The following is a 26,037-nucleotide window of genomic DNA, read 5'->3' on the forward strand; positions in this document are numbered from 1 at the left end:
GAAGTTCCCTGTTGGAAGCCCTCCAGTCAGATGACTGGATGAACACTTAATAAAGTCAGAAAGGACATCCTATTTGAATATGTTGGGTGATGAGAGCATTAATTTAAAAGATTTGGCATAAAGTTGAATCAGACCAAATCAACCATCTTTCTTTAAGGCTGTTGAAAAGGATCACATGATGTCTGAGGCTTGAAGCAGAATGGCAAATATTCTTGTTATGGATACATTATTCTTAATGTTTTGACAGGTTTTACTGAAACAACATTGGCACCAGGTATGGAAAATATCTTCAAGAGAATGTATTAATTCATTTTTCAATGATTAATGTTCATTACGAGTGTTTTCATTGTTTCCCCCAACCCCAACCTGAGTCATGACCCCACCTCCCCAAAAGCCTGATCATTACCCCTGACATCTTTGGAGACCAAACTTTGTCTAAATTACTTTGAACATAATCAATGATTCAGTGCTCTGACGTAAAGTATTACATAGAGCAATGCTCCATGGGAAAATACATTTCTTCTCAGGTCTGTCTTCAGTGTTTATTTGAAAATCATAACCCATGTTTTTGGATTGCCCAACAAGGGGCAACGTCATGGGCTGGATTTTATGGGTGACCTGTATGAGAGAAAGCAGTTATATATATGGCTAGAATTAGCTTGCAGTGGAGTTGATGGCGTGCCTGCCGATGTGAAACAAGCATTATGTTAGTCCTATATTGGATTTATGTTCCATTTCGTCCTGGTACACCACCAAAACTGGGAGCGGCCTCCACTCCTGATGTGATACAGAGGTGTTGGTCTCAGAATGATCACTGCTCCAAATTTGGGCCTTCATCCTTCAGAGCATAAAATGCCAGGGCATTGTAGACTCTGGACTAAGTGCAGGTAAATGGTATGAGTATAGTTTGGTGTTTGTATGTCAGCATAGACATGGTTGGCCGAATGGCCTGTTTCTATGCTGTATGCCTCCATGACTCTGCATGTAGAAGTCTCACTTCATACAAATCAAAGGATCAAACCATGAACAACTAAAGTGAGCCAATCTTGTCAAATGGTCTTGGGCTTGCCTCAGTAATTATGTTGTGTTGCTGGGAACCTATTCTTGTTGTACAGTCTATCCTTACCATTCTTGCTTGTATACTGATGCGCTTATGGAGTTTTGTCATAAACTTCTTTCTTCACTTCTTTTAATGGACGTGTCAACGCCTGCTTGATTGTACCTTGAGTGGCTTCTACTTGAATATTCATATGATTTCAATTATCTTCTACATCTGCAACAGTTTCACCACTATTAGCTGAGGATGTTTTTTTTTCATTGCTGGTTTGATTTCTCAATGAGAGTTTAATATTGATTTACTAGTATTTCTTATCCCTAAACTGGAAAATCTGGAACCTTCCACCTGCAAATTCCCTATTTGAACAGCTCCCCGTCCAAATCCCTCCAGTCAGATTGGTTCGCCAGTTATAATACCGGTTCAACACCTTATAAAGTTAGAAAGGGCACCCTATCTGAACATGCCGGCTGAAGGGAACATTCATTTTAAACAATTCGCATATCGTTATATCAGACCAACGCATCTTCTTTCTTTAATGTTGTTAAAAGAATCACATAATGTTTGAGGCTTGAAGAGGTATGGCAAATAGTCCTGTTACAAATGCATTATTTTTTATATTTTGACTGTGCTTCCTGGAATAACAGGGACAACAGGTAAGGAAAATATTTTCAAGGAAATGTATTCATCCACTTTTCAATGATTAAAATACATGTCATTTTTCTGAAGCCTGTAATCTGTAACCTTGTTTATAATCAACATAACTTCAAACCTAACTCAGCATTCACTATCTAACAGAAGTTGGCTCATGCCAATATAACTGTGGAGGATATTCATCAGGATATTCCTGCAATTACAACTGTGCTTACTATGGCAACTGCTGCCCAGATTTCTGTGATCATTGTTGCTACATTAATTCTGAACCTACAACAGGGCAAAGAACGTGTCTGTTTAACTTACCCTCGTGATTTTATAAACCTCTATAAGGTCACCTCCTAGCCTTGGATGCTCCAGGGATAATAGCCCCAGCCTTTGCAAACTTTCCAAATATATTCAATGATTCACTTTTTTGAGGTAGATTATCACGTAAAACCATCACCTTGTGAGAAAATAATTTAAACTAATTGGCATAAAGTTATATTAGACTGAACCAATCTTCTTTCTTTAATGCTGTTAAGAGGATCACATGGAGTCTAAAGCTTGAAAGGGTATGGCAAATATTCTTGTTACTAATTCATTATTTTTATTGTTTTAACAGAAACATCAACAACACCAGGTATGGAAAATATGTTCAAGAAAATGTTCCTATTCACTTTTCAGTCATTAAACTTCATTGCACATGTTTTACTTGCTTCCCTAAGATCTCCCACTCAAGCCCACATCCACCCCCAATAGATTGGTGTGTCCCTGTTATAATACTGGATCAACACTTGATGAAGTTAGAGAAAACATCCTTTGTGAAAATGCTGGGTGATGGGAACATTAATTTCAAACAATTGGCAAAACGTTATCTCAGATCAAATCTTCTTTGTTTAATATTGTTAAAATGATCACATGCTATTTGAGCCTTGGAGAGGTATGGCAAGTATTCCTGTTACTAATGCATTATTTTTTATATTTTAACCGTGCTTCCTGGAACAGCAGGGACAGCAGGTAAGGAAAATATTTTCAAGAAAATGTATTCATCCACTTTATATTTCTCTGATTATTATAGTCTGTAATTTGGTTTATAAGCAAGATAACTTTTGACCAATCTTAGCTTTCACTCCATTACAGATATTGTTTCATGCCGATACAACTGTGGAGGAAGTTATGCACTATGTTCCTGTGATTACAACTGTGCTTACTCTGGCAACTGCTGCCCAGATTTCTGTGATCATTGTTACTACATTAATTCTGGTATGTGGATTTTTAGTGAACATTTAAATTTATATTAGTTGTGTATTATAATTGTAAAAATACATGATAAACCGTAGAATGGGACATGTAGAAAGCTTTTGTGTAGTTAAGTTCAGATAGTGTGTAATTTCTATTCTGCAGTATGTGGTGTGTTCTATGATATTATGATCAGGACAGTTCTGTGCTGTAGTGTTTCAAAAATCTGGATCAGCCTGAAGCACGGTGGCTGAGAAGTAGTTTTGCATCACACCCAGGTTTCCAGTGAGTTGATGCAGTCCTGATGTTTGGTGAGGGCATTGGACATGCATTAGAACTAAGTCCTGGAAATTATACAGTAGATCATCAAGAACATCCATCTTCCTGTCAGGGTCAGATTTCAACTGGGTTTTACTAAGAACAAGAACATGAAGAATTTCTCTTGATGTTTAGAATTGGTGACATTTTCAGCGAGTTGTGAAGGCCTTGCTTTGTACTTCAAGTGTTCAGCTCAGATTGCTTGCTCTTTGTCATTGTGTTGAATGTATCATCATCATGGGGGTCAGTTAGATCAGTTGGCTGGATGGCTGTTTTGCATTGCAGACTGATGTCATCAGTCTGGTTTCAATCCCTGCACTGACTGAGGTTTCTATGAAGGAGTCTCCTTTTCAGCTGCTATGCTTAATTGTTGTGGAGTGACCCTCAGGTTAAATCACCACCAATGTCTCTCTCTAACAACAGAGCAGCCTGATGGTATCATGAGCCTATGTTCCCTCATCATCCTCCAAGGCCTGCAGTCGTGTGGCAGCGCAGATGAGAATGTGATACTATGAGAGAGGAGGAGGAAAGGGAGAGAGCTCTCCACAAACAATGCTGTATTTACTCAGGGTCGTCACGGACAAAATTCCTCACCAAGAAACAACTTCCGTGATAACCCTCATTTCCAAAGCCAGTGCTCATTGAAATTTCTCACCACTGGCAGTCAGAAATTTACTGTCAGTGACTGTGACCACAATGTTCACTTCTTAATTTGCCATCCACTGCTTTATAGGAGGTGGCTGACCCTGTGAGTGAGCAGGCTAGGGTGCTTATTTTGTCTTTCTGGTCAACTGTGGCTTTGTCATATTATACAGGATATCATTAACTGAATACTCGTGGCTTTGTAAGTACTGCATTTAAATACCAAGATGGCACCATAACAGCAAAGACATGCACTGCCAAATTTATGCGGGTGTGCTGCACATTTCATTTTATTTGTAGATGTACATATATTGTATATATTGAATGCTATGTTTGACAATCTGCCCCCAACGCTTGTCATTTTGTTCTCAGCATTTGTTTGTCAATCCCACAATATCTGAAATGCATCGTCTTTTTCTCGTGTGTCATATTGAAATTTTTCCAAGTCATACTGTTGAAAGATTCTTCCTAAGTACTTGACAAATTGAATAAGTTGAATATGTTCCTCTGTAGGTTACTGCAGTGAATTCTCAACACAAGGTCAGTAAGAGTTTAATAAAAATTATTAAGTTTGTTGGTTTTTATATTTTGGGACGCTGTGCCTATCACAATAATTGATCATAATGAGCGTCCTCAGAGAATCACATCTCTGGTTTCTTGTAGTCTATGTGCATTCTGTCTAAATCCTCCATATTACTGCTGTAATATGGACACCACCTGAAACTCTGTTGTCCATTCTCTGTTCGGGGTATAACTGGTTATCGCACATAATGATCCAGTAACACTGCTATCTCCACCATCTCTGAGCATGTGGGTAAATTGTCATGTATCTAGACTATCATCTCTGACCAAGGCACAAGATAAAATAGACATTAATGACCTCATCACGAAACTGCCTGATTACTCTTTTTTCCTTTACGTTTGTTCAAAAGCATCAAATGATTTTGGAGCTTCAACACTTATGGAATCAGCATAAAACCTGCATGAGATGAATTTGAAGCAGGAGCAGGTCATTTCGCCCCTTGAGATATTGCCATCATGCAATAAGAGAATGAGCTTCCAATTCCCCCACAAGCACTGAATTATTACCTGATTCCCTTTTAGACAAGATTAGTCAAAATACCTTGAACATATTCAATGATTCACTGCTCTGAGGTAGAGTATCACAAAGAGCAATCATGTTCTGAGAAAATCAAACTTTTCTCCACTCTGCCTTAAGTATTTATACTAAAATGTGGAACAAATGTGTTGGGGCTATTGATTGTTCCATTTCTTCCTGATACACCAGCAATGCCAAGAGTGGTCACCTCTCCTGGTGTTCACAGAGCTGCTGGTCTCAGAGTAGGGGTCACTGCTCCAAGAGTTGGGTCATCCTCCTTGAGAGCATAAAATGCCAGGGCAGTGTTGGCTAGGTGCGAGTGTAGGTAAATTGAATGAGCATAGTTTGGTTTTTCCAGGTCAGCGCAGACATGGTGGGCTGAAAGGCCCATGTCCATGCTGTATGGCTCTATGTGTCTTTGTGTGGAAACCCCACATAGAAATTAGAAGGCCATCTTATGAAATACTGAGGTGAGTTGATTTGGTCAAAAGATGTTGGGCTCACCTTTGTAATTATACCATGGTGCTAGGAAAGTATCCTTGTTGTACACTCTATCCCTAACATTCTTGCTAATTTTGACACCATAATGGAGCCTCCTGATATACTTTCTTATTGACGTCTTTTAATAGAATTTTCTATTACTTCTGGATCGTATGCTTGTCTTGCTTCTACTTATATATCTGTCGGATTTCAATTTTCATCTAAATCTTCAACAGTCTCACCGTTCTGTATCTGATGATGTGTTTTTCTAAATTGCCTATTTAATTTCTCAATGACAATTCAAAATTGTTTGTTATATGTTGCTTTCCACACTCCTGGAAAGTCTTGAACCTTGAACATGTCGAAACCTACTAATTTCCCATTTTTCCTGAAGTTCCCTGTTGGAAGCCCTCCAGTCAGATGACTGGATGAACACTTAATAAAGTCAGAAAGGACATCCTATTTGAATATGTTGGGTGATGAGAGCATTAATTTAAAAGATTTGGCATAAAGTTGAATCAGACCAAATCACCCATCTTTCTTTCAGGCTGTTGAAAAGGATCACATGATGTCTGAGGCTTGAAGCAGAATGGCAAATATTCTTGTTATGGATACATTATTCTTAATGTTTTGACAGGTTTTACTGAAACAACATTGGCACCAGGTATGGAAAATATCTTCAAGAGAATGTATTAATTCATTTTTCAATGATTAAGGTTCATTACGAGTGTTTTCATTGTTTCCCCCAACCCCAACCTGAGTCATGACCCCACCTCCCCAAAAGCCTGATCATTACCCCTGACATCTTTGGAGACCAAACTTTGTCTAAATTACTTTGAACATAATCAATGATTCAGTGCTCTGACGTAAAGTATTACATAGAGCAATGCTCCATGGGAAAATACATTTCTTCTCAGGTCTGTCTTCAGTGTTTATTTGAAAATCATAACCCATGTTTTTGGATTGCCCAACAAGGGGCAACGTCATGGGCTGGATTTTATGGGTGACCTGTATGAGAGAAAGCAGTTATATATATGGCTAGAATTAGCTTGCAGTGGAGTTGATGGCGTGCCTGCCGATGTGAAACAAGCATTATGTTAGTCCTATATTGGATTTATGTTCCATTTCGTCCTGGTACACCACCAAAACTGGGAGCGGCCTCCACTCCTGATGTGATACAGAGGTGTTGGTCTCAGAATGATCACTGCTCCAAATTTGGGCCTTCATCCTTCAGAGCATAAAATGCCAGGGCATTGTAGACTCTGGACTAAGTGCAGGTAAATGGTATGAGTATAGTTTGGTGTTTGTATGTCAGCATAGACATGGTTGGCCGAATGGCCTGTTTCTATGCTGTATGCCTCCATGACTCTGCATGTAGAAGTCTCACTTCATACAAATCAAAGGATCAAACCATGAACAACTAAAGTGAGCCAATCTTGTCAAATGGTCTTGGGCTTGCCTCAGTAATTATGTTGTGTTGCTGGGAACCTATTCTTGTTGTACAGTCTATCCTTACCATTCTTGCTTGTATACTGATGCGCTTATGGAGTTTTGTCATAAACTTCTTTCTTCACTTCTTTTAATGGACGTGTCAACGCCTGCTTGATTGTACCTTGAGTGGCTTCTACTTGAATATTCATATGATTTCAATTATCTTCTACATCTGCAACAGTTTCACCACTATTAGCTGAGGATGTTTTTTTTTCATTGCTGGTTTGATTTCTCAATGAGAGTTTAATATTGATTTACTAGTATTTCTTATCCCTAAACTGGAAAATCTGGAACCTTCCACCTGCAAATTCCCTATTTGAACAGCTCCCCGTCCAAATCCCTCCAGTCAGATTGGTTCGCCAGTTATAATACCGGTTCAACACCTTATAAAGTTAGAAAGGGCACCCTATCTGAACATGCCGGCTGAAGGGAACATTCATTTTAAACAATTCGCATATCGTTATATCAGACCAACGCATCTTCTTTCTTTAATGTTGTTAAAAGAATCACATAATGTTTGAGGCTTGAAGAGGTATGGCAAATAGTCCTGTTACAAATGCATTATTTTTTATATTTTGACTGTGCTTCCTGGAATAACAGGGACAACAGGTAAGGAAAATATTTTCAAGGAAATGTATTCATCCACTTTTCAATGATTAAAATACATGTCATTTTTCTGAAGCCTGTAATCTGTAACCTTGTTTATAATCAACATAACTTCAAACCTAACTCAGCATTCACTATCTAACAGAAGTTGGCTCATGCCAATATAACTGTGGAGGATATTCATCAGGATATTCCTGCAATTACAACTGTGCTTACTATGGCAACTGCTGCCCAGATTTCTGTGATCATTGTTGCTACATTAATTCTGAACCTACAACAGGGCAAAGAACGTGTCTGTTTAACTTACCCTCGTGATTTTATAAACCTCTATAAGGTCACCTCCTAGCCTTGGATGCTCCAAGGATAATAGCCCCAGCCTTTGCAAACTTTCCAAATATATTCAATGATTCACTTTTTTGAGGTAGATTATCACGTAAAACCATCACCTTGTGAGAAAATAATTTAAACTAATTGGCATAAAGTTATATTAGACTGAACCAATCTTCTTTCTTTAATGCTGTTAAGAGGATCACATGGAGTCTAAAGCTTGAAAGGGTATGGCAAATATTCTTGTTACTAATTCATTATTTTTATTGTTTTAACAGAAACATCAACAACACCAGGTATGGAAAATATGTTCAAGAAAATGTTCCTATTCACTTTTCAGTCATTAAACTTCATTGCACATGTTTTACTTGCTTCCCTAAGATCTCCCACTCAAGCCCACATCCACCCCCAATAGATTGGTGTGTCCCTGTTATAATACTGGATCAACACTTGATGAAGTTAGAGAAAACATCCTTTGTGAAAATGCTGGGTGATGGGAACATTAATTTCAAACAATTGGCAAAACGTTATATCAGATCAAATCTTCTTTGTTTAATATTGTTAAAATGATCACATGCTATTTGAGCCTTGGGGAGGTATGGCAAGTATTCCTGTTACTAATGCATTATTTTTTATATTTTAACCGTGCTTCCTGGAACAGCAGGGACAGCAGGTAAGGAAAATATTTTCAAGAAAATGTATTCATCCACTTTTCAATGAAGGAAGTTTATTATATTTCTCTGATTATTATAGTCTGTAATTTGGTTTATAAGCAAGATAACTTTTGACCAATCTTAGCTTTCACTCCATTACAGATATTGTTTCATGCCGATACAACTGTGGAGGAAGTTATGCACTATGTTCCTGTGATTACAACTGTGCTTACTCTGGCAACTGCTGCCCAGATTTCTGTGATCATTGTTACTACATTAATTCTGGTATGTGGATTTTTAGTGAACATTTAAATTTATATTTAGTTGTGTATTATAATTGTAAAAATACATGATAAACCGTAGAATGGGACATGTAGAAAGCTTTTGTGTAGTTAAGTTCAGATAGTGTGTAATTTCTATTCTGCAGTATGTGGTGTGTTCTATGATATTATGATCAGGACAGTTCTGTGCTGTAGTGTTTCAAAAATCTGGATCAGCCTGAAGCACGGTGGCTGAGAAGTAGTTTTGCATCACACCCAGGTTTCCAGTGAGTTGATGCAGTCCTGATGTTTGGTGAGGACATTGGACATGCATTAGAACTAAGTCCTGGAAATTATACAGTAGATCATCAAGAACATCCATCTTCCTGTCAGGGTCAGATTTCAACTGGGTTTTACTAAGAACAAGAACATGAAGAATTTCTCTTGATGTTTAGAATTGGTGACATTTTCAGCGAGTTGTGAAGGCCTTGCTTTGTACTTCAAGTGTTCAGCTCAGATTGCTTGCTCTTTGTCATTGTGTTGAATGTATCATCATCATGGGGGTCAGTTAGATCAGTTGGCTGGATGGCTGTTTTGCATTGCAGACTGATGTCATCAGTCTGGTTTCAATCCCTGCACTGACTGAGGTTTCTATGAAGGAGTCTCCTTTTCAGCTGCTATGCTTAATTGTTGTGGAGTGACCCTCAGGTTAAACCACCACCAATGTCTCTCTCTAACAACAGAGCAGCCTGATGGTATCATGAGCCTATGTTCCCTCATCATCCTCCAAGGCCTGCAGTCGTGTGGCAGCGCAGATGAGAATGTGATACTATGAGAGAGGAGGAGGAAAGGGAGAGAGCTCTCCACAAACAATGCTGTATTTACTCAGGGTCGTCACGGACAAAATTCCTCACCAAGAAACAACTTCCGTGATAACCCTCATTTCCAAAGCCAGTGCTCATTGAAATTTCTCACCACTGGCAGTCAGAAATTTACTGTCAGTGACTGTGACCACAATGTTCACTTCTTAATTTGCCATCCACTGCTTTATAGGAGGTGGCTGACCCTGTGAGTGAGCAGGCTAGGGTGCTTATTTTGTCTTTCTGGTCAACTGTGGCTTTGTCATATTATACAGGATATCATTAACTGAATACTCGTGGCTTTGTAAGTACTGCATTTAAATACCAAGATGGCACCATAACAGCAAAGACATGCACTGCCAAATTTATGCGGGTGTGCTGCACATTTCATTTTATTTGTAGATGTACATATATTGTATATATTGAATGCTATGTTTGACAATCTGCCCCCAACGCTTGTCATTTTGTTCTCAGCATTTGTTTGTCAATCCCACAATATCTGAAATGCATCGTCTTTTTCTCGTGTGTCATATTGAAATTTTTCCAAGTCATACTGTTGAAAGATTCTTCCTAAGTACTTGACAAATTGAATAAGTTGAATATGTTCCTCTGTAGGTTACTGCAGTGAATTCTCAACACAAGGTCAGTAAGAGTTTAATAAAAATTATTAAGTTTGTTGGTTTTTATATTTGGGGACGCTGTGCCTATCACAATAATTGATCATAATGAGCGTCCTCAGAGAATCACATCTCTGGTTTCTTGTAGTCTATGTGCATTCTGTCTAAATCCTCCATATTACTGCTGTAATATAGACACCACCTGAAACTCTGTTGTCCATTCTCTGTTCGGGGTATAACTGGTTATCGCACATAATGATCCAGTAACACTGCTATCTCCACCATCTCTGAGCGTGTGGGTAAATTGTCATGTATCTAGACTATCATCTCTGACCAAGGCACAAGATAAAATAGACATTAATGACCTCATCACGAAACTGCCTGATTACTCTTTTTTCCTTTACGTTTGTTCAAAAGCATCAAATGATTTTGGAGCTTCAACACTTATGGAATCAGCATAAAACCTGCATGAGATGAATTTGAAGCAGGAGCAGGTCATTTCGCCCCTTGAGATATTGCCATCATGCAATAAGAGAATGAGCTTCCAATTCCCCCACAAGCACTGAATTATTACCTGATTCCCTTTTAGACAAGATTAGTCAAAATACCTTGAACATATTCAATGATTCACTGCTCTGAGGTAGAGTATCACAAAGAGCAATCATGTTCTGAGAAAATCAAACTTTTCTCCACTCTGCCTTAAGTATTTATACTAAAATGTGGAACAAATGTGTTGGGGCTATTGATTGTTCCATTTCTTCCTGATACACCAGCAATGCCAAGAGTGGTCACCTCTCCTGGTGGTCACAGAGCTGCTGGTCTCAGAGTAGGGGTCACTGCTCCAAGAGTTGGGTCATCCTCCTTGAGAGCATAAAATGCCAGGGCAGTGTTGGCTAGGTGCGAGTGTAGGTAAATTGAATGAGCATAGTTTGGTTTTTCCAGGTCAGCGCAGACATGGTGGGCTGAAAGGCCCATGTCCATGCTGTATGGCTCTATGTGTCTTTGTGTGGAAACCCCACATAGAAATTAGAAGGCCATCTTATGAAATACTGAGGTGAGTTGATTTGGTCAAAAGATGTTGGGCTCACCTCTGTAATTATACCATGGTGCTAGGAAAGTATCCTTGTTGTACACTCTATCCCTAACATTCTTGCTAATTTTGATACCATAATGGAGCCTCCTGATATACTTTCTTATTGACGTCTTTTAATAGAATTTTCTATTACTTCTGGATCGTATGCTTGTCTTGCTTCTACTTATATATCTGTCGGATTTCAATTTTCATCTAAATCTTCAACAGTCTCACCGTTCTGTATCTGATGATGTGTTTTTCTAAATTGCCTATTTAATTTCTCAATGACAATTCAAAATTGTTTGTTATATGTTGCTTTCCCCACTCCTGGAAAGTCTTGAACCTTGAACATGTCGACACCTACTAATTTCCCATTTTTCCTGAAGTTCCCTGTTGGAAGCCCTCCAGTCGGATGACTGGATGAACACTTAATAAAGTCAGAAAGGACATCCTATTTGAATATGTTGGGTGATGAGAGCATTAATTTAAAAGATTTGGCATAAAGTTGAATCAGACCAAATCAACCATCTTTCTTTAAGGCTGTTGAAAAGGATCACATGATGTCTGAGGCTTGAAGCAGAATGGCAAATATTCTTGTTATGGATACATTATTCTTAATGTTTTGACAGGTTTTACTGAAACAACATTGACACCAGGTATGGAAAATATCTTCAAGAGAATGTATTAATTCATTTTTCAATGATTAATGTTCATTACGAGTGTTTTCATTGTTTCCCCCAACCCCAACCTGAGTCATGACCCCACCTCCCAAAAAGCCTGATCATTACCCCTGATATCTTTGTAGACCAAACTTTGTGTAAATTACTTTGAACATAATCAATGATTCAGTGCTCTGACATCGAGTATTACACAGAGTAATGCTCTACAGGGAAATAAATTCCTTCTCAAATCTGTCTTCGGTGTGTATTTGAAAATTATAACCCGTGTTTTTGGATTGCCCAACAAGGGGCAATGTCATGGGCTGGATTTTATAGGTGACCTGTATGAGAGAAAGCAGTTATATATATGGCTAGAATTAGCTTGCAGTGGAGTTGGTGGCGTGCCTGCCGATGTGAAACAAGCATTATGTTAGTCCTATATTGGATTTATGTTCCATTTTGCCCTGGTACACCACCAAAACTGGGAGCGGCCTCCTCTCCTGATGTGATACAGAGGTGTTGGTCTCAGAATGATCACTGCTCCAAATTTGGGCCTTCATCCTTCAGAGCATAAAATGCCAGGGCATTGTAGGCTCTGGACTAAGTGCAGGTAAATGGTATGAGTATAGTTTGGTGTTTGTATGTCAGCATAGACATGGTTGGCCGAATAGCCTGTTTCTATGCTGTATGCCTCCATGACTCTGCATGTAGAAGTCTCACTTCATACAAATCATATGATCAAACCATGAACAACTAAAGTGAGCCAATCTTGTCAAATGGTCTTGGGCTTGCCTCAGTAATTATGTTGTGTTGCTGGGAACCTATTCTTGTTGTACAGTCTATCCTTACCATTCTTGCTTGTATACTGATGCGCTTATGGAGTTTTGTCATAAACTTCTTTCTTCACTTCTTTTAATGGACGTGTCAACGCCTGCTTGATTGTACCTTGAGTGGCTTCCACTTGAATATTCATATGATTTCAATTATCTTCTACATCTGCAACAGTTTCACCACTATTAGCTGAGGATGTTTTTTTTTCATTGCTGGTTTGATTTCTCAATGAGAGTTTAATATTGATTTACTAGTATTTCTTATCCCTAAACTGGAAAATCTGGAACCTTCTACATGTTGACACCTGCAAATTCCCTATTTGAACAGCTCCCCGTCCAAATCCCTCCAGTCAGATTGGTTCGCCAGTTATAATACCGGTTCAACACCTTATAAAGTTAGAAAGGGCACCCTATCTGAACATGCCGGCTGAAGGGAACATTCATTTTAAACAATTCGCATACCGTTATATCAGACCAACGCATCTTCTTTCTTTAATGTTGTTAAAAGAATCACATAATGTTTGAGGCTTGAAGAGGTATGGCAAATAGTCCTGTTACAAATGCATTATTTTTTATATTTTGACTGTGCTTCCTGGAATAACAGGGACAACAGGTAAGGAAAATATTTTCAAGGAAATGTATTCATCCACTTTTCAATGATTAAAATACATGTCATTTTTCTGAAGCCTGTAATCTGTAACCTTGTTTATAATCAACATAACTTCAAACCTAACTCAGCATTCACTATCTAACAGAAGTTGGCTCATGCCAATATAACTGTGGAGGATATTCATCAGGATATTCCTGCAATTACAACTGTGCTTACTATGGCAACTGCTGCCCAGATTTCTGTGATCATTGTTGCTACATTAATTCTGAACCTACAACAGGGCAAAGAACGTGTCTGTTTAACTTACCCTCGTGATTTTATAAACCTCTATAAGGTCACCTCCTAGCCTTGGATGCTCCAAGGATAATAGCCCCAGCCTTTGCAAACTTTCCAAATATATTCAATGATTCACTTTTTTGAGGTAGATTATCACGTAAAACCATCACCTTGTGAGAAAATAATTTAAACTAATTGGCATAAAGTTATATTAGACTGAACCAATCTTCTTTCTTTAATGCTGTTAAGAGGATCACATGGAGTCTAAAGCTTGAAAGGGTATGGCAAATATTCTTGTTACTAATTCATTATTTTTATTGTTTTAACAGAAACATCAACAACACCAGGTATGGAAAATATGTTCAAGAAAATGTTCCTATTCACTTTTCAGTCATTAAACTTCATTGCACATGTTTTACTTGCTTCCCTAAGATCTCCCACTCAAGCCCACATCCACCCCCAATAGATTGGTGTGTCCCTGTTATAATACTGGATCAACACTTGATGAAGTTAGAGAAAACATCCTTTGTGAAAATGCTGGGTGATGGGAACATTAATTTCAAACAATTGGCAAAACGTTATATCAGATCAAATCTTCTTTGTTTAATATTGTTAAAATGATCACATGCTATTTGAGCCTTGGGGAGGTATGGCAAGTATTCCTGTTACTAATGCATTATTTTTTATATTTTAACCGTGCTTCCTGGAACAGCAGGGACAGCAGGTAAGGAAAATATTTTCAAGAAAATGTATTCATCCACTTTTCAATGAAGGAAGTTTATTATATTTCTCTGATTATTATAGTCTGTAATTTGGTTTATAAGCAAGATAACTTTTGACCAATCTTAGCTTTCACTCCATTACAGATATTGTTTCATGCCGATACAACTGTGGAGGAAGTTATGCACTATGTTCCTGTGATTACAACTGTGCTTACTCTGGCAACTGCTGCCCAGATTTCTGTGATCATTGTTACTACATTAATTCTGGTATGTGGATTTTTAGTGAACATTTAAATTTATATTTAGTTGTGTATTATAATTGTAAAAATACATGATAAACCGTAGAATGGGACATGTAGAAAGCTTTTGTGTAGTTAAGTTCAGATAGTGTGTAATTTCTATTCTGCAGTATGTGGTGTGTTCTATGATATTATGATCAGGACAGTTCTGTGCTGTAGTGTTTCAAAAATCTGGATCAGCCTGAAGCACGGTGGCTGAGAAGTAGTTTTGCATCACACCCAGGTTTCCAGTGAGTTGATGCAGTCCTGATGTTTGGTGAGGACATTGGACATGCATTAGAACTAAGTCCTGGAAATTATACAGTAGATCATCAAGAACATCCATCTTCCTGTCAGGGTCAGATTTCAACTGGGTTTTACTAAGAACAAGAACATGAAGAATTTCTCTTGATGTTTAGAATTGGTGACATTTTCAGCGAGTTGTGAAGGCCTTGCTTTGTACTTCAAGTGTTCAGCTCAGATTGCTTGCTCTTTGTCATTGTGTTGAATGTATCATCATCATGGGGGTCAGTTAGATCAGTTGGCTGGATGGCTGTTTTGCATTGCAGACTGATGTCATCAGTCTGGTTTCAATCCCTGCACTGACTGAGGTTTCTATGAAGGAGTCTCCTTTTCAGCTGCTATGCTTAATTGTTGTGGAGTGACCCTCAGGTTAAACCACCACCAATGTCTCTCTCTAACAACAGAGCAGCCTGATGGTATCATGAGCCTATGTTCCCTCATCATCCTCCAAGGCCTGCAGTCGTGTGGCAGCGCAGATGAGAATGTGATACTATGAGAGAGGAGGAGGAAAGGGAGAGAGCTCTCCACAAACAATGCTGTATTTACTCAGGGTCGTCACGGACAAAATTCCTCACCAAGAAACAACTTCCGTGATAACCCTCATTTCCAAAGCCAGTGCTCATTGAAATTTCTCACCACTGGCAGTCAGAAATTTACTGTCAGTGACTGTGACCACAATGTTCACTTCTTAATTTGCCATCCACTGCTTTATAGGAGGTGGCTGACCCTGTGAGTGAGCAGGCTAGGGTGCTTATTTTGTCTTTCTGGTCAACTGTGGCTTTGTCATATTATACAGGATATCATTAACTGAATACTCGTGGCTTTGTAAGTACTGCATTTAAATACCAAGATGGCACCATAACAGCAAAGACATGCACTGCCAAATTTATGCGGGTGTGCTGCACATTTCATTTTATTTGTAGATGTACATATATTGTATATATTGAATGCTATGTTTGACAATCTGCCCCCAACGCTTGTCATTTTGTTCTCAGCATTTGTTTGTCAATCCCACAATATCTGAAATGCATCGTCTTTTTCTCGTGTGTCATATTGAAATTTTTCCAAGTCATACTGTTGAAAGATTCTTCCTAAGTACTTGACAAATTGAATAAGTTGAATATGTTCCTCTGTAGGTTACTGCAGTGAATTCTCAACACAAGGTCAGTAAGAGTTTAATAAAAATTATTAAGTTTGTTGGTTTTTATATTTGGGGACGCTGTGCCTATCACAATAATTGATCATAATGAGCGTCCTCAGAGAATCACATCTCTGGTTTCTTGTAGTCTATGTGCATTCTGTCTAAATCCTCCATATTACTGCTGTAATATAGACACCACCTGAAACTCTGTTGTCCATTCTCTGTTCGGGGTATAACTGGTTATCGCACATAATGATCCAGTAACACTGCTATCTCCACCATCTCTGAGCGTGTGGGTAAATTGTCATGTATCTAGACTATCATCTCTGACCAAGGCACAAGATAAAATAGACATTAATGACCTCATCACGAAACTGCCTGATTACTCTTTTTTCCTTTACGTTTGTTCAAAAGCATCAAATGATTTTGGAGCTTCAACACTTATGGAATCAGCATAAAACCTGCATGAGATGAATTTGAAGCAGGAGCAGGTCATTTCGCCCCTTGAGATATTGCCATCATGCAATAAGAGAATGAGCTTCCAATTCCCCCACAAGCACTGAATTATTACCTGATTCCCTTTTAGACAAGATTAGTCAAAATACCTTGAACATATTCAATGATTCACTGCTCTGAGGTAGAGTATCACAAAGAGCAATCATGTTCTGAGAAAATCAAACTTTTCTCCACTCTGCCTTAAGTATTTATACTAAAATGTGGAACAAATGTGTTGGGGCTATTGATTGTTCCATTTCTTCCTGATACACCAGCAATGCCAAGAGTGGTCACCTCTCCTGGTGGTCACAGAGCTGCTGGTCTCAGAGTAGGGGTCACTGCTCCAAGAGTTGGGTCATCCTCCTTGAGAGCATAAAATGCCAGGGCAGTGTTGGCTAGGTGCGAGTGTAGGTAAATTGAATGAGCATAGTTTGGTTTTTCCAGGTCAGCGCAGACATGGTGGGCTGAAAGGCCCATGTCCATGCTGTATGGCTCTATGTGTCTTTGTGTGGAAACCCCACATAGAAATTAGAAGGCCATCTTATGAAATACTGAGGTGAGTTGATTTGGTCAAAAGATGTTGGGCTCACCTCTGTAATTATACCATGGTGCTAGGAAAGTATCCTTGTTGTACACTCTATCCCTAACATTCTTGCTAATTTTGATACCATAATGGAGCCTCCTGATATACTTTCTTATTGACGTCTTTTAATAGAATTTTCTATTACTTCTGGATCGTATGCTTGTCTTGCTTCTACTTATATATCTGTCGGATTTCAATTTTCATCTAAATCTTCAACAGTCTCACCGTTCTGTATCTGATGATGTGTTTTTCTAAATTGCCTATTTAATTTCTCAATGACAATTCAAAATTGTTTGTTATATGTTGCTTTCCCCACTCCTGGAAAGTCTTGAACCTTGAACATGTCGACACCTACTAATTTCCCATTTTTCCTGAAGTTCCCTGTTGGAAGCCCTCCAGTCGGATGACTGGATGAACACTTAATAAAGTCAGAAAGGACATCCTATTTGAATATGTTGGGTGATGAGAGCATTAATTTAAAAGATTTGGCATAAAGTTGAATCAGACCAAATCAACCATCTTTCTTTAAGGCTGTTGAAAAGGATCACATGATGTCTGAGGCTTGAAGCAGAATGGCAAATATTCTTGTTATGGATACATTATTCTTAATGTTTTGACAGGTTTTACTGAAACAACATTGACACCAGGTATGGAAAATATCTTCAAGAGAATGTATTAATTCATTTTTCAATGATTAATGTTCATTACGAGTGTTTTCATTGTTTCCCCCAACCCCAACCTGAGTCATGACCCCACCTCCCAAAAAGCCTGATCATTACCCCTGATATCTTTGTAGACCAAACTTTGTGTAAATTACTTTGAACATAATCAATGATTCAGTGCTCTGACATCGAGTATTACACAGAGTAATGCTCTACAGGGAAATAAATTCCTTCTCAAATCTGTCTTCGGTGTGTATTTGAAAATTATAACCCGTGTTTTTGGATTGCCCAACAAGGGGCAATGTCATGGGCTGGATTTTATAGGTGACCTGTATGAGAGAAAGCAGTTATATATATGGCTAGAATTAGCTTGCAGTGGAGTTGGTGGCGTGCCTGCCGATGTGAAACAAGCATTATGTTAGTCCTATATTGGATTTATGTTCCATTTTGCCCTGGTACACCACCAAAACTGGGAGCGGCCTCCTCTCCTGATGTGATACAGAGGTGTTGGTCTCAGAATGATCACTGCTCCAAATTTGGGCCTTCATCCTTCAGAGCATAAAATGCCAGGGCATTGTAGGCTCTGGACTAAGTGCAGGTAAATGGTATGAGTATAGTTTGGTGTTTGTATGTCAGCATAGACATGGTTGGCCGAATAGCCTGTTTCTATGCTGTATGCCTCCATGACTCTGCATGTAGAAGTCTCACTTCATACAAATCATATGATCAAACCATGAACAACTAAAGTGAGCCAATCTTGTCAAATGGTCTTGGGCTTGCCTCAGTAATTATGTTGTGTTGCTGGGAACCTATTCTTGTTGTACAGTCTATCCTTACCATTCTTGCTTGTATACTGATGCGCTTATGGAGTTTTGTCATAAACTTCTTTCTTCACTTCTTTTAATGGACGTGTCAACGCCTGCTTGATTGTACCTTGAGTGGCTTCCACTTGAATATTCATATGATTTCAATTATCTTCTACATCTGCAACAGTTTCACCACTATTAGCTGAGGATGTTTTTTTTTCATTGCTGGTTTGATTTCTCAATGAGAGTTTAATATTGATTTACTAGTATTTCTTATCCCTAAACTGGAAAATCTGGAACCTTCTACATGTTGACACCTGCAAATTCCCTATTTGAACAGCTCCCCGTCCAAATCCCTCCAGTCAGATTGGTTCGCCAGTTATAATACCGGTTCAACACCTTATAAAGTTAGAAAGGGCACCCTATCTGAACATGCCGGCTGAAGGGAACATTCATTTTAAACAATTCGCATACCGTTATATCAGACCAACGCATCTTCTTTCTTTAATGTTGTTAAAAGAATCACATAATGTTTGAGGCTTGAAGAGGTATGGCAAATAGTCCTGTTACAAATGCATTATTTTTTATATTTTGACTGTGCTTCCTGGAATAACAGGGACAACAGGTAAGGAAAATATTTTCAAGGAAATGTATTCATCCACTTTTCAATGATTAAAATACATGTCATTTTTCTGAAGCCTGTAATCTGTAACCTTGTTTATAATCAACATAACTTCAAACCTAACTCAGCATTCACTATCTAACAGAAGTTGGCTCATGCCAATATAACTGTGGAGGATATTCATCAGGATATTCCTGCAATTACAACTGTGCTTACTATGGCAACTGCTGCCCAGATTTCTGTGATCATTGTTGCTACATTAATTCTGAACCTACAACAGGGCAAAGAACGTGTCTGTTTAACTTACCCTCGTGATTTTATAAACCTCTATAAGGTCACCTCCTAGCCTTGGATGCTCCAAGGATAATAGCCCCAGCCTTTGCAAACTTTCCAAATATATTCAATGATTCACTTTTTTGAGGTAGATTATCACGTAAAACCATCACCTTGTGAGAAAATAATTTAAACTAATTGGCATAAAGTTATATTAGACTGAACCAATCTTCTTTCTTTAATGCTGTTAAGAGGATCACATGGAGTCTAAAGCTTGAAAGGGTATGGCAAATATTCTTGTTACTAATTCATTATTTTTATTGTTTTAACAGAAACATCAACAACACCAGGTATGGAAAATATGTTCAAGAAAATGTTCCTATTCACTTTTCAGTCATTAAACTTCATTGCACATGTTTTACTTGCTTCCCTAAGATCTCCCACTCAAGCCCACATCCACCCCCAATAGATTGGTGTGTCCCTGTTATAATACTGGATCAACACTTGATGAAGTTAGAGAAAACATCCTTTGTGAAAATGCTGGGTGATGGGAACATTAATTTCAAACAATTGGCAAAACGTTATATCAGATCAAATCTTCTTTGTTTAATATTGTTAAAATGATCACATGCTATTTGAGCCTTGGGGAGGTATGGCAAGTATTCCTGTTACTAATGCATTATTTTTTATATTTTAACCGTGCTTCCTGGAACAGCAGGGACAGCAGGTAAGGAAAATATTTTCAAGAAAATGTATTCATCCACTTTTCAATGAAGGAAGTTTATTATATTTCTCTGATTATTATAGTCTGTAATTTGGTTTATAAGCAAGATAACTTTTGACCAATCTTAGCTTTCACTCCATTACAGATATTGTTTCATGCCGATACAACTGTGGAGGAAGTTATGCACTATGTTCCTGTGATTACAACTGTGCTTACTCTGGCAACTGCTGCCCAGATTTCTGTGATCATTGTTACTACATTAATTCTGGTATGTGGATTTTTAGTGAACATTTAAATTTATATTTAGTTGTGTATTATAATTGTAAAAATACATGATAAACCGTAGAATGGGACATGTAGAAAGCTTTTGTGTAGTTAAGTTCAGATAGTGTGTAATTTCTATTCTGCAGTATGTGGTGTGTTCTATGATATTATGATCAGGACAGTTCTGTGCTGTAGTGTTTCAAAAATCTGGATCAGCCTGAAGCACGGTGGCTGAGAAGTAGTTTTGCATCACACCCAGGTTTCCAGTGAGTTGATGCAGTCCTGATGTTTGGTGAGGACATTGGACATGCATTAGAACTAAGTCCTGGAAATTATACAGTAGATCATCAAGAACATCCATCTTCCTGTCAGGGTCAGATTTCAACTGGGTTTTACTAAGAACAAGAACATGAAGAATTTCTCTTGATGTTTAGAATTGGTGACATTTTCAGCGAGTTGTGAAGGCCTTGCTTTGTACTTCAAGTGTTCAGCTCAGATTGCTTGCTCTTTGTCATTGTGTTGAATGTATCATCATCATGGGGGTCAGTTAGATCAGTTGGCTGGATGGCTGTTTTGCATTGCAGACTGATGTCATCAGTCTGGTTTCAATCCCTGCACTGACTGAGGTTTCTATGAAGGAGTCTCCTTTTCAGCTGCTATGCTTAATTGTTGTGGAGTGACCCTCAGGTTAAACCACCACCAATGTCTCTCTCTAACAACAGAGCAGCCTGATGGTATCATGAGCCTATGTTCCCTCATCATCCTCCAAGGCCTGCAGTCGTGTGGCAGCGCAGATGAGAATGTGATACTATGAGAGAGGAGGAGGAAAGGGAGAGAGCTCTCCACAAACAATGCTGTATTTACTCAGGGTCGTCACGGACAAAATTCCTCACCAAGAAACAACTTCCGTGATAACCCTCATTTCCAAAGCCAGTGCTCATTGAAATTTCTCACCACTGGCAGTCAGAAATTTACTGTCAGTGACTGTGACCACAATGTTCACTTCTTAATTTGCCATCCACTGCTTTATAGGAGGTGGCTGACCCTGTGAGTGAGCAGGCTAGGGTGCTTATTTTGTCTTTCTGGTCAACTGTGGCTTTGTCATATTATACAGGATATCATTAACTGAATACTCGTGGCTTTGTAAGTACTGCATTTAAATACCAAGATGGCACCATAACAGCAAAGACATGCACTGCCAAATTTATGCGGGTGTGCTGCACATTTCATTTTATTTGTAGATGTACATATATTGTATATATTGAATGCTATGTTTGACAATCTGCCCCCAACGCTTGTCATTTTGTTCTCAGCATTTGTTTGTCAATCCCACAATATCTGAAATGCATCGTCTTTTTCTCGTGTGTCATATTGAAATTTTTCCAAGTCATACTGTTGAAAGATTCTTCCTAAGTACTTGACAAATTGAATAAGTTGAATATGTTCCTCTGTAGGTTACTGCAGTGAATTCTCAACACAAGGTCAGTAAGAGTTTAATAAAAATTATTAAGTTTGTTGGTTTTTATATTTGGGGACGCTGTGCCTATCACAATAATTGATCATAATGAGCGTCCTCAGAGAATCACATCTCTGGTTTCTTGTAGTCTATGTGCATTCTGTCTAAATCCTCCATATTACTGCTGTAATATAGACACCACCTGAAACTCTGTTGTCCATTCTCTGTTCGGGGTATAACTGGTTATCGCACATAATGATCCAGTAACACTGCTATCTCCACCATCTCTGAGCGTGTGGGTAAATTGTCATGTATCTAGACTATCATCTCTGACCAAGGCACAAGATAAAATAGACATTAATGACCTCATCACGAAACTGCCTGATTACTCTTTTTTCCTTTACGTTTGTTCAAAAGCATCAAATGATTTTGGAGCTTCAACACTTATGGAATCAGCATAAAACCTGCATGAGATGAATTTGAAGCAGGAGCAGGTCATTTCGCCCCTTGAGATATTGCCATCATGCAATAAGAGAATGAGCTTCCAATTCCCCCACAAGCACTGAATTATTACCTGATTCCCTTTTAGACAAGATTAGTCAAAATACCTTGAACATATTCAATGATTCACTGCTCTGAGGTAGAGTATCACAAAGAGCAATCATGTTCTGAGAAAATCAAACTTTTCTCCACTCTGCCTTAAGTATTTATACTAAAATGTGGAACAAATGTGTTGGGGCTATTGATTGTTCCATTTCTTCCTGATACACCAGCAATGCCAAGAGTGGTCACCTCTCCTGGTGGTCACAGAGCTGCTGGTCTCAGAGTAGGGGTCACTGCTCCAAGAGTTGGGTCATCCTCCTTGAGAGCATAAAATGCCAGGGCAGTGTTGGCTAGGTGCGAGTGTAGGTAAATTGAATGAGCATAGTTTGGTTTTTCCAGGTCAGCGCAGACATGGTGGGCTGAAAGGCCCATGTCCATGCTGTATGGCTCTATGTGTCTTTGTGTGGAAACCCCACATAGAAATTAGAAGGCCATCTTATGAAATACTGAGGTGAGTTGATTTGGTCAAAAGATGTTGGGCTCACCTCTGTAATTATACCATGGTGCTAGGAAAGTATCCTTGTTGTACACTCTATCCCTAACATTCTTGCTAATTTTGATACCATAATGGAGCCTCCTGATATACTTTCTTATTGACGTCTTTTAATAGAATTTTCTATTACTTCTGGATCGTATGCTTGTCTTGCTTCTACTTATATATCTGTCGGATTTCAATTTTCATCTAAATCTTCAACAGTCTCACCGTTCTGTATCTGATGATGTGTTTTTCTAAATTGCCTATTTAATTTCTCAATGACAATTCAAAATTGTTTGTTATATGTTGCTTTCCCCACTCCTGGAAAGTCTTGAACCTTGAACATGTCGACACCTACTAATTTCCCATTTTTCCTGAAGTTCCCTGTTGGAAGCCCTCCAGTCGGATGACTGGATGAACACTTAATAAAGTCAGAAAGGACATCCTATTTGAATATGTTGGGTGATGAGAGCATTAATTTAAAAGATTTGGCATAAAGTTGAATCAGACCAAATCAACCATCTTTCTTTAAGGCTGTTGAAAAGGATCACATGATGTCTGAGGCTTGAAGCAGAATGGCAAATATTCTTGTTATGGATACATTATTCTTAATGTTTTGACAGGTTTTACTGAAACAACATTGACACCAGGTATGGAAAATATCTTCAAGAGAATGTATTAATTCATTTTTCAATGATTAATGTTCATTACGAGTGTTTTCATTGTTTCCCCCAACCCCAACCTGAGTCATGACCCCACCTCCCAAAAAGCCTGATCATTACCCCTGATATCTTTGTAGACCAAACTTTGTGTAAATTACTTTGAACATAATCAATGATTCAGTGCTCTGACATCGAGTATTACACAGAGTAATGCTCTACAGGGAAATAAATTCCTTCTCAAATCTGTCTTCGGTGTGTATTTGAAAATTATAACCCGTGTTTTTGGATTGCCCAACAAGGGGCAATGTCATGGGCTGGATTTTATAGGTGACCTGTATGAGAGAAAGCAGTTATATATATGGCTAGAATTAGCTTGCAGTGGAGTTGGTGGCGTGCCTGCCGATGTGAAACAAGCATTATGTTAGTCCTATATTGGATTTATGTTCCATTTTGCCCTGGTACACCACCAAAACTGGGAGCGGCCTCCTCTCCTGATGTGATACAGAGGTGTTGGTCTCAGAATGATCACTGCTCCAAATTTGGGCCTTCATCCTTCAGAGCATAAAATGCCAGGGCATTGTAGGCTCTGGACTAAGTGCAGGTAAATGGTATGAGTATAGTTTGGTGTTTGTATGTCAGCATAGACATGGTTGGCCGAATAGCCTGTTTCTATGCTGTATGCCTCCATGACTCTGCATGTAGAAGTCTCACTTCATACAAATCATATGATCAAACCATGAACAACTAAAGTGAGCCAATCTTGTCAAATGGTCTTGGGCTTGCCTCAGTAATTATGTTGTGTTGCTGGGAACCTATTCTTGTTGTACAGTCTATCCTTACCATTCTTGCTTGTATACTGATGCGCTTATGGAGTTTTGTCATAAACTTCTTTCTTCACTTCTTTTAATGGACGTGTCAACGCCTGCTTGATTGTACCTTGAGTGGCTTCCACTTGAATATTCATATGATTTCAATTATCTTCTACATCTGCAACAGTTTCACCACTATTAGCTGAGGATGTTTTTTTTTCATTGCTGGTTTGATTTCTCAATGAGAGTTTAATATTGATTTACTAGTATTTCTTATCCCTAAACTGGAAAATCTGGAACCTTCTACATGTTGACACCTGCAAATTCCCTATTTGAACAGCTCCCCGTCCAAATCCCTCCAGTCAGATTGGTTCGCCAGTTATAATACCGGTTCAACACCTTATAAAGTTAGAAAGGGCACCCTATCTGAACATGCCGGCTGAAGGGAACATTCATTTTAAACAATTCGCATACCGTTATATCAGACCAACGCATCTTCTTTCTTTAATGTTGTTAAAAGAATCACATAATGTTTGAGGCTTGAAGAGGTATGGCAAATAGTCCTGTTACAAATGCATTATTTTTTATATTTTGACTGTGCTTCCTGGAATAACAGGGACAACAGGTAAGGAAAATATTTTCAAGGAAATGTATTCATCCACTTTTCAATGATTAAAATACATGTCATTTTTCTGAAGCCTGTAATCTGTAACCTTGTTTATAATCAACATAACTTCAAACCTAACTCAGCATTCACTATCTAACAGAAGTTGGTTCATGCCGATATAACTGTGGAGGATATTCATCAGGATATTCCTGCAATTACAACTGTGCTTACTATGGCAACTGCTGCCCAGATTTCTGTGATCATTGTTGCTACATTAATTCTGAACCTACAACAGGGCAAAGAACGTGTCTGTTTAACTTACTCTCGTGATTTTATAAACCTCTATAAGGTCACCTCCTAGCCTTGGACGCTCCAGGGATAATAGCCCCAGCTTTTGCAAACTTTCCAAATATATTCAATGATTCACTGTTTTGAGGTTGAATATCATGTAAAACCATCACCTTCTGAGAAAATAATTTAAACTAATTAGCATAAAAGTTATATTAGACTGAACCAATCTTCTTTCTTTAATGCTGTTAAGAGGATCACATGGAGTCTAAAGCTTGAAAGGGTATGGCAAATATTCTTGTTACTAATTCATTATTTTTATTGTTTTAACAGAAACATCAACAACAGCAGGTATGGAAAATATGTTCAAGAAAATGTTCCTATTCACTTTTCAGTCATTAAACTTCATTACACATGTTTTACTTGCTTCCCTAAGATCTCCCACTCAAGCCCACATCCACCCCCAATAGATTGGTGTGTCCCTGTTATAATACCAGATCAACACTTGATGAAGTTAGAGAAAACATCCTTTGTG

General features: G+C 38.5%; 1 protein-coding gene and 4 long non-coding RNA genes across 5 annotated transcripts in view; all 5 read left to right on the plus strand.

The window, feature by feature from the left end:
* Window positions 1-2,449, plus strand: part of LOC140463266 (uncharacterized) — a 40,119-nt gene extending 37,670 nt beyond the window's left edge. The window contains exons 21-22 of the mRNA XM_072557025.1: window positions 248-274; window positions 2,313-2,449. Coding sequence (XP_072413126.1) covers window positions 248-274; window positions 2,313-2,449 — 164 coding nt within the window. The remainder of the gene's footprint in view (window positions 1-247; window positions 275-2,312) is intronic.
* A 378-nt stretch (window positions 2,450-2,827) lies between these two features.
* On the plus strand, window positions 2,828-8,196 carry LOC140463715 (uncharacterized). The gene is made up of 4 exons (XR_011954751.1): window positions 2,828-2,953; window positions 4,403-4,429; window positions 6,106-6,132; window positions 8,171-8,196. It is a non-coding gene; the product is annotated as an uncharacterized lncRNA (long non-coding RNA).
* A 508-nt stretch (window positions 8,197-8,704) lies between these two features.
* On the plus strand, window positions 8,705-14,077 carry LOC140463716 (uncharacterized). Its single transcript, XR_011954752.1, has 4 exons — window positions 8,705-8,830; window positions 10,281-10,307; window positions 11,984-12,010; window positions 14,059-14,077. It is a non-coding gene; the product is annotated as an uncharacterized lncRNA (long non-coding RNA).
* A 515-nt stretch (window positions 14,078-14,592) lies between these two features.
* Window positions 14,593-19,965, plus strand: LOC140463717 (uncharacterized). Its single transcript, XR_011954753.1, has 4 exons — window positions 14,593-14,718; window positions 16,169-16,195; window positions 17,872-17,898; window positions 19,947-19,965. It is a non-coding gene; the product is annotated as an uncharacterized lncRNA (long non-coding RNA).
* A 515-nt stretch (window positions 19,966-20,480) lies between these two features.
* Window positions 20,481-25,854, plus strand: LOC140463720 (uncharacterized). Its single transcript, XR_011954755.1, has 4 exons — window positions 20,481-20,606; window positions 22,057-22,083; window positions 23,760-23,786; window positions 25,836-25,854. It is a non-coding gene; the product is annotated as an uncharacterized lncRNA (long non-coding RNA).
* The last annotated feature ends 183 nt before the right edge of the window (window positions 25,855-26,037 follow it).

Source organism: Chiloscyllium punctatum, chromosome 38 (genome assembly GCF_047496795.1).
Source record: "Chiloscyllium punctatum isolate Juve2018m chromosome 38, sChiPun1.3, whole genome shotgun sequence".
Lineage (NCBI taxonomy): Eukaryota > Metazoa > Chordata > Chondrichthyes > Orectolobiformes > Hemiscylliidae > Chiloscyllium > Chiloscyllium punctatum.